The 17,496-nt window shown below is 36.6% G+C and overlaps 1 protein-coding gene across 7 annotated transcripts in view; it reads right to left on the bottom strand.

Annotated features, from left to right (window-relative positions):
• Positions 1 to 17,496, bottom strand: part of NTRK2 (neurotrophic receptor tyrosine kinase 2) — a 206,086-nt gene that overhangs the window by 97,160 nt on the left and 91,430 nt on the right. For 3 of the 7 annotated variants that reach the window (XM_035565275.2, XM_035565269.2, XM_035565270.2), the window contains 2 exons: positions 11,892 to 11,960; positions 5,177 to 11,029 (listed from right to left, as the gene is read on the bottom strand). The exons of the other annotated variants lie outside the window; for them this stretch is intronic. In XM_035565275.2, the coding sequence (XP_035421168.1) occupies positions 10,992 to 11,029; positions 11,892 to 11,960 (107 nt within the window). In that variant the 3' untranslated portion in view covers positions 5,177 to 10,991. Of the gene's footprint in view, positions 1 to 5,176; positions 11,030 to 11,891; positions 11,961 to 17,496 lie in introns of those variants that run through there. 7 annotated transcript variants of the gene reach the window in all.

Here is a 17,496-nt window from a genome sequence, read left to right as displayed (position 1 = left end):
TAGGGGAATACAGTGCTATGCTGTATCTGGGGTCAGAGCCAGGGCTCTGGTGCAACTGAATGAGCCAGGCAAGCATCTGCACAGACTCTTTGCATCCTGCAACATGCAGATGGAATTCCTTACGAATGCAGTGAGTTAAAGTTACATTTATATTCTGTATTAAACAAATAAATCTTACAGTAGCCTGATTTATGGCACCCGAAGCAAGACCTGGATGTCTCCAAATGGGGAAAAATTCTCAAAAGCTTTTCTGCATTTTCCCTCCCCTCCTGGGGATGATCAAACCCTTTGTAATTAGACTGATGACAGGATAACTCAGTCTCTCTGCCATCAATCCTCAGCTTCTCTGTTTAGTCTGCCAAAGGCTGCCCTTTCCTGGCATGAGTATCTGTCCCCTGGCAATCACTGATCAAACTGCTATCGTGTGGGCTATCTACAAATTACCAGTGGTTACAGCTGCTCTCAGCCTGGGCAAAGTTTAGGCCAGATGCCAGGAGCAAAAATGCTAGAACTCCACAGTGATGAGCAATAGCTCTCAGAGACAATGTCACCACCTCCCTGTGGCAGGTAACAGCCTCACCTGGGTCCCCAGGCAGGATGCTTTAACAGCAGCAGGGCTGCACATTCGTTTGGATTCCAATGAACCCTGAAGCAGCAGCAGGAATGGAAACTTGCCATCCTCTTTAGAAAGGAAAAGCAGTGACAATAAACCTCTCTCCCTTCCTCTTGAAGAGGCACACAGCCCTTTGCACTTTTCTGAACACAGTGATTTGAGGGTGATAAAGTGTGACTCTTTCTTTACCTGGAAAGAGATTATACCAGCTCCCAAGGGAAAGCCAATGCTAACACATGAGAAAGATTAACCCTGTCTTCCTCACAGAAAGCTGGCCTCTGAGCCTTCTGCTTTAAAAGTTATATCTAAAGTTCCTGGTGGTTATTCCAGAAAGGAAATGCTCAGGTAGTTCACAGTCAACTTACCTGATTTTTGTTCATATTCTCACAAGAAAACAAATGTAGGGTTGATGGTATGGATCATATTTTAAAACCATTATTACATGCATTGAAAAATAATGAGAAAGCTCATCAATTAATAAAAACACAGGAGAACCTGCTTGTGTGGCAGAATCCTTCTAGACCTACCAGGGACTGAGACTTCACTCAGCTGCTTGCTGTCCAGAAAACAGACCTCATCAGGACAGGCAGGCAGGTATGTTACAACACAGAAATTGTACCTCAATCTGCCACAAAATTAGTTTTATCTTTTATAAGCCAAAAGTAAGAGAGAAACTAACTTCCTGCGGCTGCCATCTAATCAGCTGACATTAGCAGAAAAATCAGTGAGCAGGGCCTAGCATGCTCACTGGTACTCATTATTACTTTAAATTTTGTCCCTTGGCCTTAAGGTAACACACACTGTTTTTTAAAATTTCATATCAAAGTAGGAGTCTCATGTAAATGTTTTCCTCTGCAAAATACAGACATATCAAGACTTCATTCTTTGTTCTAATTCTACCACTTAATCTTTACAGCTGTGTACTATTTTATCAGGAGTCCTAAGACATTTAATAGAGATGAAGCAACTCGTTATGACTCCATGAATTCATTATGTGCAATTGCACCAGGAATCTGTGGTGCTGCTACCCCTCCTGACCTTCAGCTTGGGACCACCTGGGGCAGGCAGAAAAGTGTGATCTAATTCATGAGCTCTGACCTCAACACCATGCAAGGCCTCATATGGAAGTATTAAAATTGGATGCATCTTTAGAAACAGAAGGAGGAACTCTGGCTTAGGCATCACGGTCTACGCCAGGACATCTACTGGAATAAAGACATGAGGAAAAATCAGCATGGACTGACAATGAACTGAAAGAAATATTACCTGGCACTTGGACAAAAGGTTTATATAGAACCAGCTGTTTTCTTCAGTTGTGTCCCCTGAGGCATGAATGGAGCATTCATTACTGAGGCATTACCACCTTCGATTTTGTACACACTGAAATTATGCTAAAACCCTTCCATGGGAAAATGCAGTGACACCTCAGTAGGATGACACCAGTCATCAAGAAACTGCACAAAGAATTGCCCATCTGGCAATGGCAGATGCGCAAAGAATGTCACCATTTTCTGTTTTTTACTTCTCATACCTAATATTAGCTACTAAGTTATTCAGGAAATATCACCTGTGCTGTCATCAATATGTTGTTCCCAACACACGCTTGCATTATTTCCCTTCCGTATATCTGCTCTCTTGGGAAGGCGTCATGACTAAGAGCAGCCAGATGAATACTCTGCTTCTTTTGGATGTGTAAATAGCAGAGCACTTCTACATGGCAAGAGTAAATGAAGGTATGAAAGACACTGTTCAGACTGGGCATCTGGGAAAATTTCTGTACCTTGAGGGTGGTCAAACACAAAAGGCTTTCTAGAGAGCTGGTTGGTGCTTCATGCCTGTCAGTGTTCAGGAGGCATTTAGGCACTGCCCTCAATAACATGCTGTAACTTTTGGTTAGCCCTGAAGTGATCAGGAAGTAGAACTAGAGGATCTAGAAGGTCTCTTGCAACTGAACTATTCTATTCTATTCTATTCTATTCTATTCTATTCTATTCTATTCTATTCTATTCTATTCTATTCTATTCTATTCTAATTTCTATTCCGTCCTACCCTATCCTATCCTATCCTATCCTATCCTATCCTATCCTATCCTATCCTATTCTGTCCTATCCTATCCTATCCCATCCCATCCCATCCCATCCCATCCCATCCTATCCTACCCCATCCCATTCCATTCCATTCCATTCCATTCCATTCCATTCCATTCTGAGGAAACCGTACCTGAATCTATGATTCTATGATTCTAAGTCTGCCATGATGAAAAATGAATAATGGCATCATATGGACTATGGGAAAAAAATATGAATTTTCAAAATACAGTAGGGAAGCAAATTGCATACATAAAGCAAAGAAATGTTTTTAAGTTACTATTTTTCAACTACCAGAGAAAGCCATTTCTGTTAAACACAGTATCAACTTGTGCACCAGACAAGAACTTTAATCCAAATTCATTTTCAGCTCTCTTTCAAATATACCTTTCTACTGTCTTTATCTACTTTCTACTGTTGCCGCACACTCTGAACTGCAATTTCATGTTCTGAAGGGATTATTTAACTGAAACTCCATTCTCTGTTTATAGACCTTAATGACAGTCTGGCTCCTTTATTGCCAACTCTGCTCTGATGACGGAAGTCCTAGAGCTCTGGATAGTAACTTAGAAGCCAGACAAAACACTATCATTTAAACATAAAGTATCTGTCAGCTTCAACAAAGCAGCTACTGAACTATTAGTTTAGAAACCTGTACACTATTTCCTTTTCATAGGTAAAACACGTTGCTAAAAAAGTATTTTGATAGAATTATCTGAATATCAGAAATGAGATTTTTGTGACTTTTTGCAAATCATCCTCAAGAACTGCAATATTCAAAGACCTGCTATGTGCCAGGATTGTGTGCATATTTGTTTTAGAGCCTGACTACTAACATATTATAGAAGAAGCATCAATTGATGAATCTGAAAACTAAACTTTAAATTCATTTTACATTTAAAATAGTAACAGGATTATAAAGTAACCTATGAAATTAATTTTTATATATAAATTATACAAATAAAAATATGCAATACATGTTGTTTGTATTTTTTCTCACTAAAAAGAAAAAAAAGCTTTACTTTTACAAAAATAGTGTTAAATCACAATTCATGTTTGTTAAAAAATGAATCCTTGTCTACATTTTTACATTGATTTGGAGTACTAAGGAATATTAAGTCTCTATGTTACTACTTATTCTGTTTACTTCCTAAATTGCTGGTCAGTGTAAATGGCTATTTTCACTTTTGCTTCTACTCAGCCTCATTTTTTGACTGTTTTTAGATAGTAACTTCTTGTTCTGTCGAGGATGCAAATTTTATATTACAGTGTCAATGGTATATTACAGTTCAATGGTAAGCTCCATCACCACTCTAAAAATATCCAATAAATGTTCTTTGATTTAGTAAAGCTTTTGCATTAATCTAATATTTTATATTCTTTGAATACTTTCTTTAAAATAATTGTATATCTACCAGATTAATTAATATTATAATTTACCTTTAGTAGAAAGTCTTATTGAAGGCTTCTCATAAAATGGATCTTTACCTCAAACTTCTTTGTTTTAGATAGTGACAATACATCACACTGGTTTCAAAAGCACATTTTACACAGATTATGATATGAAAACATATTCCTAAAATATACTGTGTGACATTACAATTGTGACAAATACATGAAAATGTAGAAAGTCCCTGTGGACATACAAAGCAGATTGGGTAAAATGCTCAAAGATACACTGTGATCCCAGTAGAGAAAAATGTGACCAAACACTTCACCAACAAGAAAAGGAACATGCAATGCAATATCCACATCTGCTACATTCCAAATACAGTAATAAAATCCACGGGAAAATATGACATTCCCTAGGAAAAAAAAAAAAAAAAAGTAAAACTTGGGCTGAAACTGTGACATAACAGTTTCAACTGTTCAATTCTTAATTATGTACTCTGTTTCATTACGCCCATCAAAAGACCCAGATGGTCCAGCCCAAAAACAGAAGTTCCAAAGCAGAACACACCCTTCAAATCACACTATTGATGTTTCCTCAAAATAGTTTGGAAAATCAGCATGTCATGCTTGAGTATTCAACCACCCAACTTTTCCTACTTAAAGTTCTGAGTAGATGAAACATTGCCTGAAATGTAAAACTTGCTGTCTTATGGCCAACAGCTGAATATGCACTCATTTGATCTGAATAAAAGCATGCCTGATTGAATGTACAAGTTAAACACACATACATTTAAATTAAATAGAAATAAAATTATCTCTCACAGTTTGTTTTTTTTTTGGGGGGGAGGGCAGGAAGGGAGAGAAGGTTGATTTTTAAATAGGGTAGCCATTCAAGATGCCATAAAAAAACAGTTAGGGAGATGAGTCTTTCTGTGTATCAGAAAACAAAAGCAACCGTAAGCACATTTATAAAAACAGGTGAGGAACTCCAAGATTCACATATTTTCCAGTACACAGCAAAATGATTAATGAAATACTAGATGTGAGCACTTTACAGAGAGTGAAAAACACAATAATAATGAATTACAAAACTTTATTGTCCTGTTAAAAATAAGTTCATCAAGTATACTGTTTTTAAGTATAGATTGTCCAAATTGTTATGGTAGTACTTGGAAATAAAACCAATGATTGTCTTTTATTTACAAGAAATATAAAACAGTTTCTCTGTGAAGAATTAGAGGGGGAAAAGAGAGAGAAAGAGAGCAAAGATTTACAGCTTGCTGATGAATTACAGCAAACAATTTTTATTTTATTTTTTAGGGTTCTGTAATGGTAGAAGTCATTTTTGTGCTATCTTTTGATATATATACATATTTTTTAATTTTATACTTTTATAACAACAGAATAACGCTCTTCCTATTTTTAAATATAAGCTAAGCCTAAGAAACAGCCAATGAAGGGCTCTGAATGACAGCAGAAGACATTTTAAATGTGTTTGCCAAAGTCTTTGGTCTCAGCAGCACAGCAGCTCATTTCTGCTCTTACACTAGCAAATCCACTAACATTCAATGAAATAGCTGAGTTCAAAAAAAAAAAATCAGGAAAAAATCAGGATTTCTTTTCCTGTTTTATGGACATGCCTGGGGAGTGAGCCAGACACTGCTTACATCAATGAAAAACCAAAACCATGAGAAGAAAGCCACAACCTCACCCTTTACTTTCTTGAGTATCATATAGTTCCCTGAAATCTTACATGGTAGCTCTTATCATTCCAGCCAAGGAAAAGAAGTTACAGTGAAAATGCGTATGCAACAAGGGAAGTCTCCTCCTATATTAAGCCTAATCTGCTCAGTAACGCTGGTGTGAGTTGCTGCCTCTAGGGACTACAGGAAAATTGCCCTCTTCAAAGTGAAAGCAGTTTGGCTCTAAATTGCCTGCATCTCTGCTCCAAACCAGGGCACATGTGCTTATCCACCACACTCCTTGCAGCTGCAAAAATACAGCTAATCATGGAAGCATGCTACTAAAATTTGAAGGATAATGGCATCTCCTCATCGCAATAATACACCCCATAATGTGGACTCTTTCAATCTATCTTTTTTGATGAATAGTTCAATTTCTGAAATCGATTTCTAATATAAAATATGAATAACTTCCAGTTAATGTTGAGGTTTGATTAAAAGGCAGTAACCTCTTTTAAAAGTCCAATCAAATAATTTACATGCTTGTGGAATTAAATAACTATATTTATTTCCAATTAATAAATCATTTGTTATTTTAACACCTCATTTAATTTGTATGTACAAAAGATACACAGAACAAATGAAAGCCAGCTTCAAAACCTTGGACATACACATTTCCATGAAAGTGGGACAATGAAATGGGCAGTGAAACATGTCAAACACACTGTACCAATATTCTCTGTGCTGCCTATCATGCTGTATTTATTGTTCTCAACACATTCAACCATCCATGAACTCCTGCTGTAGAGATCAGATGACAAAATACGACACAATGTGGGCCTACATTGTAATCTAGACTACTTTACACCATCACATTAAGATGGCAAATCCCTTCAAAAGGGTATTCAAAGACCCTGCACATTTATACTGTAAGGAAAAGAGAGTTTACAGCACATCAAGAAGGAAGATGTCAAGTCTCTCAAAAAGAGAAGAGAAAGAAAGAGAGAACTTTGCAGCTGAAAATTGTAAAGAGAAGAAACCAGAGAGTGCAATGAGGAAGAAGAAAGTACTAAATATGTTCAGGTAAACTTTGGGGGTTTCCTTTTGAAAGGAAAATGAACATAATATTTACTTGCCAATTCAAGAATAAATTCAAGATTATTGCAAATGTTGAATATGCAACAGGCAAAGAAGGGCTGAATTAAAACGATGTCAGAAGGGGTCCTTCTTCTATTTGTCTGATAATGGCCTCCGACTTTACAAACCACTTGAACATCTTCAAACATTCAAACAGCTGCATAAGAAGTCCTGTCCTTCATGCTGATGATTAACAGTCAGCATGTCATGGACAGCCAGGTCTCAGAAACAGGACCTTTGTATGAATACTGTTGTCAAGAGAGCCAGTAGAAGTGCATTGGTCATTCCTACATGGCAGGCTTCCGTAAGTCTTTTAATATTTGAAGAACGGTGCTTAGGGGAGTGTCTGCACCATAGGAAAGAAGTGGATTTTGAGTGCTTCAGCCCACAGTCAAAAAAACGAAAGAGCAATTCCTGTGAGAGCTATTTGAAGTAGAATTGTTTCCAAGTAGTTGTCCACATATTTTCTTGGCATTGTCTGCTGCCCCCAGGGATCTTGCTCCTGCTGAAATGAATGGCTCTCTTCAGTGCTGTGTGGGACAGATCCAGCTGGTACTCAAAGGCAGTGGAAAGGCTGGGGAGTGCCTTGCTACCCAAACACATTACAAATGTGTCACAGCAACCTCTATAACTCCCATCAATAAAGGACATGGTCCCCAAGCACTTTCTGCAGGAAGAGCCATCCTGAGGTCCCCCACCCCACTTGATGTGACAGGCAACTGCAGCAAGTACATTACAGACCCCAGGCTCCGCCTGGGAACAATGCACTCATGTGCAATATAGACCTGGCACTTCCCCCAGATTTAACAGGAATGGGTTTTTTAACAGCCTTGGTTACATGCCCTGCCCCACACCAAAACTCACCCCTAGGACTGCTCCCTCTCCAGTATCCCAACTAATCTGCCCATCAAACTGCTCAACAGCTTATCTCAGTATTATTTCTCTGAATATATTAAACCTCAATTTGAAGCAAAATTGAGCACAAATCCCTTCTAGCAGAACATTAGAAATATGCTTTTATTTTAGTTTCATGTCTGGCACATTGAAAAAAATAGAAACTCTGCCTTTAAACATTTCATAGCTTTTTTTTATTGCTCAGTGAAACAATATAAAAGCTTTTTAGTATCAAATCCTCAATGTTCAGCAATTTTTACCATGTTAATGGTTCCTGCATGATTCTTAGTTTGAGTCTCACTTTATTTTAAGGAGGTCAGGAATTTGTAATTAACTGAGCCCTTTGTAAACTAACACCATTTGAGCAGATCAGAATCTCAACAGTTACAAGCAACGTCACTTCAAATCAAGCTGAAAAACAGGAGCTAGTGGGTACTATGATTTCCAATATAGAAATTTAGCTCCCTTAGCTTTAAGGCACTCTGTCTACATACTGAAAAGAAACAATTTAAGGAACACATAGTCTTTTTCCATCAAGCATTAAACATCTGTATTAAGACACAATTAGTAACAAATCATGTGCTGTAATTCATAAGGATCTGTGAATATCTGCATCAAGTAATAGTGCACTGAGTGGCTAATATAAAAGATATAATACAAAATATGTAAGAAAGATATTCTACTATATATAAATATATATTTCACTGGTGCATAAATCAGTTGTGGTTTATTAAAGTTACCTCCATGATTATATAAAATCCAACATATTGTGTCAGTACATGCTGAAATACTTGAAGGTCAAAACTACTCCTATATCATAAAGATGAACTGCAAAGTGCTACAAAATAAGTTACAACAAAATATGCAAAATTCCAAATCAATAACTGTGCACATTTATGCATATAAATATTATGAATCAGAAAGAACTACCTTTTAAAATGAAATATTTCAAAAATAATCTGCTAAATTCCAACTCTCCAAGTCTGTATTTTCCCTGCCAAAAGAAAAAAGATCAGACTCTCACCTAATTTATTTGGCAATAAATTGTGAATGCATAACTCAAATAAGCTGACTTTTCCCACATAACTTAAGACTGGAATCTGTGCTACTGGGTGAAGCTCTGCTTATGATCCAACTTGTATCTGATGTAACTCCACTGACTTTAGTTCAAAAATCGCAGATCTAAATGATTCTCTGTTGGTTTACATTCAGCTCAATGGCATTGGTTGTTATTTCAAAGGAGAGAGGGATCCCTGGGTAAGCAAGAAATTTGAGAATAAAATAATTAAAAGAAAGTTAAAGGAGAATCAGTATCTAAAGAGAAGGTATCTCCCTAAACTAAGATTATTTCCACACAGACATAGGGAAGAAAAAAACAGATATTCCCAATATTTTTTTCTGAGGAACAGCAGAACATTTGTTGACATCTAACTCCAAACAGGGAGTATGATGGATATCTTTAATAGCTGCCATCCCTTCCCAAATCACCATGGTATGTGCAGGGTGACAAAGACACTACAATTCCTAGGTCATCAGTAGACTTCCAGCTCCACCATCTTCTTTAATGTGGGGAGAAGAACACATCTTTGGGACAGATTTTGGAGAAGGAAAAAAAAAAAAACATGCAACTGCAGCTGCCCTTCCATAGCCAGTGACAAGTGAAAGAAAGTATCTCAATACATACACCCAGAAGAATGCAAATGTGGACATATTTTTTGACTAATGACACTATTTCCAAAATTTGACCATAACAGGAAGAAAGAACTTGATGTCAGAGACTGATGAAAACATAAGAAAAAACTCAAAGGACTGAGTCTTAAAAGGCAAAAAGAGAGTAAAAAAATATATATAAAATATACACTATCGCAGAAAGAAAGGGATAGTGTATGCTTTAGAAAGCCATTGATGTTGACAACAGTGTTTCAATGGAAGAGTGAAAATGGCTGAAATTAAAAAGCAAACCCACTCACAGGGAAAAAAAAAATATCCAGACAGAAGTGACAAAATATCATCTCATGTTTTATTGTTTGTTTTAAGGAATTAAAATCAAAAGCTGTGAAATGTAATCAAATCAAAATTCATAGAAATATATGCATCTATCTATTTCAGTCTTTTGCTGCTAATTTTCATAACAAACTTTCAGATAGAAAAAAAACAGAAATTTCACCTCTCTTATAACGATTCCTTAAACTGAAAAGATCAAGTTATAAACTCAGGATTTCATAAGTAAATAGCATGAAAATGAGTGCCTATCATAATTCTCAAATGCATCCCTGTTCTTGCAAAATGCTTGTACCTTGACTAGTTTTTCTCATTCTAGTAAACTCTCCTCAGAGGACAGTATACTGAACAATTAAATGTACCTCTAAGTATACAGTCTGAAAGACCAACTGTATAGTGTTGTTGTCCTTGCTCTTGGTTCAGAATCAGCATTCCAGTCTACTAAAGAGTTACACTTGCCCAAACTTAAGGACTACATTGCATAATCATGGCCTATCTGAATATGTAAGCAATGGCACTTGTTCAAAACAAAAAAGCATTGATGAGCAGAATTGCCCCCTTAATCCATATAGCTTATGCTTATACTCTGCCTCTTCCTGCTAAAGTCAGTGGAACCACATGCATAAATATGATTTATATGGCCAACTCTGCAATTTAGTGCTTTAGCATTTAAGGCCCTATCCTGTCATATGTCAGTATTCCCACTGAAATCAACAGATTTACACACTTAAATTGTTTGTGGAAGAGTTTTACGAGCTACTTATGCAATAAAATAAATGCAACTTTGCAGTTCACCTTTGATAAATATTATTTATAAAAACAACATCTTTCCAGTTAAGTTCAAACAGAAAAAAATTGACATAGGACACAATGTAATGTAATTTCACCTCAATGTCATTTTGAAGACACAGCAAGGACAAGGCAATAGGAAAGAGTGTGATAGCTTATTTCTGGACTTTCTTGAGTTTTTTAGCTGCCTCAGGGCTTGGCTTCACCCCGCTCTTGCAAAAACAGCTACTGACTTGAATGTACTTCTAGAATTCTCCAAACACAAACAATGTCTAAAAGAGAAGTCCAAGGGAGGTGGCACTTCACTGGGCAAGAACACTGTCCACTCCCTAGTGTGCAGCATACAGCTTCCACAACAAGCTCAACAGCCCCTCTCTCATCTTTTCCTTATTTCATTTACCCATCCAGTGGGATCTTATGAAATAAAACAAAACCTAAAAGAAACAAAATAAAATATGAGAAATCATGCTATGAGAAAAAGTCAAAGAAAAATTAATACAAAAGTCCAAACAAATGAAAACTTGACAATCAAGCACATAAACATAAAATGCATTTAAAGCATACATAAAATGTCAAATAAAAAGGGTTCATGAATGTATGAAAATGACAACATTAGCTCTATCTTGTGGCCAAGGATTTTGTTCATTAATTCAAAATGCATAAGGCATGTTACCCATTTGTCTTTAACACTTCCAAATGTTCATATCGAGCTGTAATATAATCAATCTAGCATTCTTCAACCAACGGCTGTAATTTGCATGGGCAGATAAACCTACTTTGCACAAAGGCCTATGGTGAACAAGCCTGGGTGCACAATTAAGTTCTCTGTCTTTGGCCTGGTCCATCAACCAAGTGAAGAACACAGCAATACCGCAGAGTTACTGTAAGTGAACTACCAGGTTACTCTGTAATCTTTGTTTCATGCTTTAGGTCATGCAGATAATTTTCTCTGCCCACTCCAAACAGGTTCCTGCTCTTAATGACATCAAATAGCTCTATAATGGCTGAAGAAAAAGCTGAACTGGGGGAAATATTATTTAGTTACCTTATAATCTGTTGTCTCTGAATAACAACAGGAATTTAAAAATCAACACCTAAATACAATTGCACATTGAAGTGCAAAACCCCTCGGTCACATTCTAATATAGATGAAGGAAAAACCATATGCACCTAACCCCCAGACATTACCTTACCATCTAAGGCTAAGAACCTTAAAGAAAATCATGTTTGGCCCTGTGTGAAATAAAACTACCTGAATCTATAACATAAATACTTCCTGGAGCAGCATTGTCTTACCCAGTCTGTTGTTATCTGATGCAGTTGAGTTATTATGCACATCATTGTTCACAGTCACCATTACTTGTTCTAATGACATTTGAAAAAAAAAAACACGTGAGTTGTACTATAATCCTGCAAATGTAAACTCCATAATATATATATATATATATATTGTGGTGTGTTTTTTTTTTGTTTGTTTGTTTTTTTTAACCTTGTTTTAGTAAATTCTCAGTATTTTTAAAGAACTGAAAGCTTAAATATATCCCGGAGCACTTTAACAATTCAAGGCCAGATCTTGATTTGCCTCAAGTCAATATGACTTTTGCTATCAGTTTCAAGAGAAGTTGAATTTGACTGTTAGTAATTAAGTAACAATGACTAACTCATTTACATTGCATTTCTTGCTTGTTTTAACCTTGAGGCACTCCTAGTACTTCCACCCTGGAAGAAGGTAATGGCACATTCAGAAGCTGAACATGCTAGTTTTGAGCCACTGCACACTTCCAAAACGGTGTCTCAAAATTCCTTTTCTCTGACAATTGATAAGATTCAGTTTAAGTAATCAACAAAAAACAGAGACCTGGCTAATTCACAGACATAAATATAATAAAAGTCTACTATAATGTCAAGAAAAATGCACACTTGCAAAGTTGACCTGCATGGCATATACAAGTGGCAAACTCTGTCTAACAGAGTTTGAGGAAGATTGAAGATCTATCTCTTGAGGTTGCACAAAGGTGGCCATTTTTTCTGGGCTTTTCTGAAGTATTTTTACTAAGTCACTGTAGTTAATCGTTATGTCCATGGTATTTTTCTGAAGGAGGTATGGAGGTTAAGGATTAGAGGGAAAAAGAGTATCATCACAGTTTTGGCAGTATAGCATTGAAAGCTACTGCACGGCTGCTACCTTCCCTTCAAAGTTCCTAGGCTTTGCAGAATTCTCCTGTGTGAAACTTTGGTTTCCTAAATCTGTGAGACTGTGCACATTCTTGAAAACTAAGTCAAAGGACAAAAATATGTATTTACATAAGCACACATATCTATGCCATACTTTTGACACCAAGGCAAATCATCGCAAATGAAAGTTTTCTCGACTTTTAGTTTGTTCCTTACCTGGCCTGGTGCAACCACAGTGAAATCAGACTGTTGTGTTTAATTTCACTTCTGAATTTTCATTTGAGAAGTTCTTAATCGATGAACTATTACTAAGTACACAGCATTATGCAAAACACAGGTAGGCAAAAAGTCCACTTATATTCTTAACTGTATCTGTATATTAGTAACTCTTCTAGTCATCAGTGATGTTGAAAACAACTATTATGGAATGAGAGTCAGACCTAGGTCCTGAGCAGTCTGCAAGAGTCAACAAGGCCACAACGGAGTACTACAAGTCCTGTTGAAGGCATGAGGATTAATCACAAGAAATACACCTCTTAAAGGAAAGAAAGGATTCATAAATTCATGCCTCAGTCTACAAATCTGACGCAATTAAAGTGTTCATGTGCACAAACACTTACTATCTATTCTAACATAGAGTCAAAAGTAACAGGACATTCCACGTAGCAATAACTTATTTTTCCAAGCCAGAATCAGTATAACTAGAACAACTTTTTACAGGGGCTTATTCATTTACATATAGGTAGTCAAACTCCACTTCAGGTCAAATGCAATGAATGTTATCCAATGGAAACCAAGGCAAAATTTACAAACACACAGAGTTACCACACTTGTTCTAAGTGTCTAGGACATGTGTCCAAGATGTAGGAGACAGTTGAATTCCTTTCAAGTGCCCCAACCAAAACCCTCTAAAAACAAAGTATTCTTCCAATTTTATATATCTGGCTCTTCTATTTCTTTCATGTTTCTTACATGTTCCCTGTCCCTGACCAAAAAAAAAAAAAATCTTCTTTAGTATGTAATGAAAAAATCTAAGGAAATTGAACTAAATTTTCAGGCTTTCATTTTGGTGTAGAAAAAAAAAATAAAGGAAAGGGGAAGGGGAAGGGGAAGGGGAAGGGGAAGGGGAAGGGGAAGGGGAAGGGGAAGGGGAAGGGGAAGAGAACAGTATTGACTTAATCCACTGAAAGACAGAAAGCAAAAAGGTGAAGTATGTAGAAAAGAAAAGAACACAGAAATACAGAATTTGGGGGTTGGGGTAGTGGCTCTGACAGGACACAAGTGAAACAGAGCAAAGAAAAAGGGCCGGGGAAAAACAACAACAACAAAAAAATGTGGAAATTGAACAGGAGTGCTTCAAAAATGGTTCCAGGGGAAGTAAAAAAGCTACAAACCCATTAAGCAGCAGGCAATATGGACTTAATTTGTACACTGTCTCTCTGACTATTTGGAGTAATTGAACTAATAGAAGCAAAATATTATGGGCAGTGGGCATTTAGAAGATGATTTGCTGTGTCCTAACTGCCAGCCTCTCATCTGGCTTCTCAGAGTTCAAAGGAGTCTGTTAGGTTGAGGCAAAACCTGATTTTGGCTTGAGTTGCTGTCAGGGCACTGGATTCTGAGTTTAATATTAGTGTTAAAAAACACTGTTGTTATGTAAGCTGCCACTCAGACTTGCAGAGGAAAGTACACAGAAGAAAAAAATAAAAAAACTCAGAAGTGGAAAAGAGAAAAAAGCTATCCATCTTCCCTGTACAAAGAGTGACAGAACTTCATTCATCCTTTAAGGGAACATTATGTATCTGTCTCTCTCCTGAACATAATAAAGAAAATACAAAGCAGTTTAAAGCATAACACAGTGATACTTTAGTTCAATATCAGTTTATCATTCAGAGAGTTCTGAATTCATTATTAGTCTTAAAACAAATTTGTATTCATTATTAGTCCTAAAACAAACAGTGATTTTGCAATATACTATTTTGGGGACACAAAATTTAATTGCTCTCCCCCAAGAGCATGTGCTAAATAAAGGGTAGCATGATTTATGTTATTAATATAGATCCAGCTGAGCCAACAATGAGGATTTTTTAATATATTTTTCATCCCACAATTTGCTTTCTGGAAGTACGACAGCCAACTATCTCATGAGCTTTGTAAATATGTCACTCAGATGCTAGCTGATCTGTAACTTCCTAAGAGTTCACTCTCATTGAAAGCTGGATAAAACGCCTCTAAGACCATTTGGTTTTAGCTTTTCTATTCATTATACTAAAAATCACATGGTTCACAAAAAGAAAAGCATAACAGCAAAAAATCCATATATTTATACATACTCAACTCATTCTGAAAGAAGAGCCAGTCATAAACACCTTTCTTTTTATATGCAAAGAAACCACTCCTTTCTCCTTTAACCAGCACACAATTTGAGCAGTTAATGGCATCAAAATATCTAATGCATTTCACTGTCAAATTTGGGAATATCACTGTTATGGAGATAGTCACACATCCATCAGCTCAATTTCTACCTGCCCTGAAAAACCTTGATCATGTTCCTTGTCACAGGTCATGTTCTCTACAAGCCTTCACCTACATCAGTCGGAAAAAAAAATGTTATGACATGGTCTTTTTTGAATTTCTCCACAAAGCAATAGTATAATTTTAGTTGCCTAAGATTCTTTGTACTCTAATTGGATATGAAAAGATACATTCTGATGAGCTGTACGTAAATTGGAGGTCTGCAGGCAAACTTTCTTGATCACTACAAACCTGATCTAAACTCTGCCAGAGTAAATAAAAGTTTCCTGTAATGATGACTTACCTGAATTTACAACCAAGTTTCATTTACTCATATCCCACTCTCCAAATATGCCTATAAATATCTGGAGTTGCATAAATTCAGAGATCACATATGTAAACCCAGGTGCTCAAGGGAAGGCACAAGCGACAGAAAAGTTGTTCAATTAAAAGTTCCTACGTCTTGTTACAATTACTCTCTTCACCAAGTACATATGGTTTATCCAAAGCAGAATGTTACCTGAGGCTTTGATCCAAACAGAATATTTTGAAAAAAAAAATCTATTACTTTTACTTTTCCCATCTTGGAGGCAATCAAGAATAACATGACATATGTCTCTGGTCTTTTAAAATGAACTGTGATTTATAAGGAGAAAGCTCAAATTGCTGAGTGGAAATAAGAAAGTAAATAGAGGATGTAGCTGGATTACCTAAAAAGGCGTTCTTATCAAGTTTGTCAGTTTCTGATTTCAAATAGAAAATTAAATGAAATAATTAATTCCTAGTTTTATTTGCTTTCTTGGATCCGAGCCACTGCTTCAAAGAGCCGTGCAGGCAAATGCAGTGGCAAAATGAGGACAAAATGTCACCTCATTTTTATTGGAAAACAGGGAAAGGCTTCTGGAGAGATTTCTGTAGAATGTTTATTGCACAGAGAAGAATAGTCTTGCCTCTTTAGAGCAATGCCTACACAGCAGCAGAAGATAAAATACTTTGAAGAAATCCATACTTTTCCTTCAGAATTTTGTATGCACTACGCTCAATACTACCTTGTGTTTCAGAGCACAGCTGTAACATAAACGTATAACACAACTTTTTCTTTATTTCTAAACACCGTTTTTACTGCATAGGACACTAAAATAGTACTTTTCATTTACATCATTAAAAGCTGTAATGATGTACTTATCTATTATTCTTTTTACCTAAAGATAAAAACATGAATAGAAGACAAACAAAGGAAAACCTAAAAGCTAAACATACAGAGAGGGACACACTCTACTTTACTAGAGGGCCAGGAATTCCAGAAAATGTGGATCTCAATTTCACATTAGTACTTTTTTCCAGGTAATATTTTCCAGTGACTTATTTTACTTAATAATTGGCAAAACTAGGACCAGAAGAGATTAACCAGCCTACCCCATGAAGTTGTACATCAAGATAAAGAGTCTTGATGCTCTTACTCTGTCTGCTTACAAAAATAGGAAGTCAGTATGCAATAATCACAGAATCACAGAATCATCTAGGTTGGAAGAGACCTCCAAGATCATCTAGTCCAACCTCTGACCTAACACTAACAAGTCCTCCACTAAACCATAGCACTAAGCTCTAAATCTAAATGTCTTTTGAAGACCTCCAGGGATGGTGACTCAACCACTTCCCTGAGCAACCTATTCCAATGCCTAACAACCCTTTCAGTAAAGAAGTTCTTCCTAATATCCAACATAAATCTCCCCTGGCACAACTTTAGACCATTCCCCCTCATCCTATCTCTGGGCACGTGAGAGAATAGATCAATCCCCACCTCACTGCAGCCTCCTTTAAGGTACCTATAGAGAGTGATAAGGTTGCCCCTGAGCCTCCTCTTCTCCAGGCTGAACAATCCCAGCTCCCTCAGCTGCTCCTCATAAGACTTGTTCTCCAGACCCCTCACCAGCTTTTTTGCCCTTCTCTGGACATGCTCAAGCACCTCGATGACCTTCTTGTAGTGAGGGGCCCAAAACTGAACACAGTACTCGAGGTGCGGCCTCACCAATATATCAATATATCATACTAACATCAGGAATATTTATAGTAAACCAAAACTTAAAGAGTGTTTGCTCTCCTTTGTAATTCTTCAAATTAATACAATGTTATGAAAAGATTTCTTTTCCACTATCACTAGCTTTTCTACAATGTTTAAATTTATGCTCCACAGATAAGGATATATAGTTTG

Source organism: Cygnus atratus, chromosome Z, assembly GCF_013377495.2.
Source record: "Cygnus atratus isolate AKBS03 ecotype Queensland, Australia chromosome Z, CAtr_DNAZoo_HiC_assembly, whole genome shotgun sequence".
In the NCBI taxonomy this organism is placed as follows: Eukaryota; Metazoa; Chordata; class Aves; order Anseriformes; family Anatidae; genus Cygnus; species Cygnus atratus.
The sequence above is the reverse complement of the archived record's forward strand: the minus strand, read 5'-3'. Positions and strand labels throughout refer to the sequence as shown.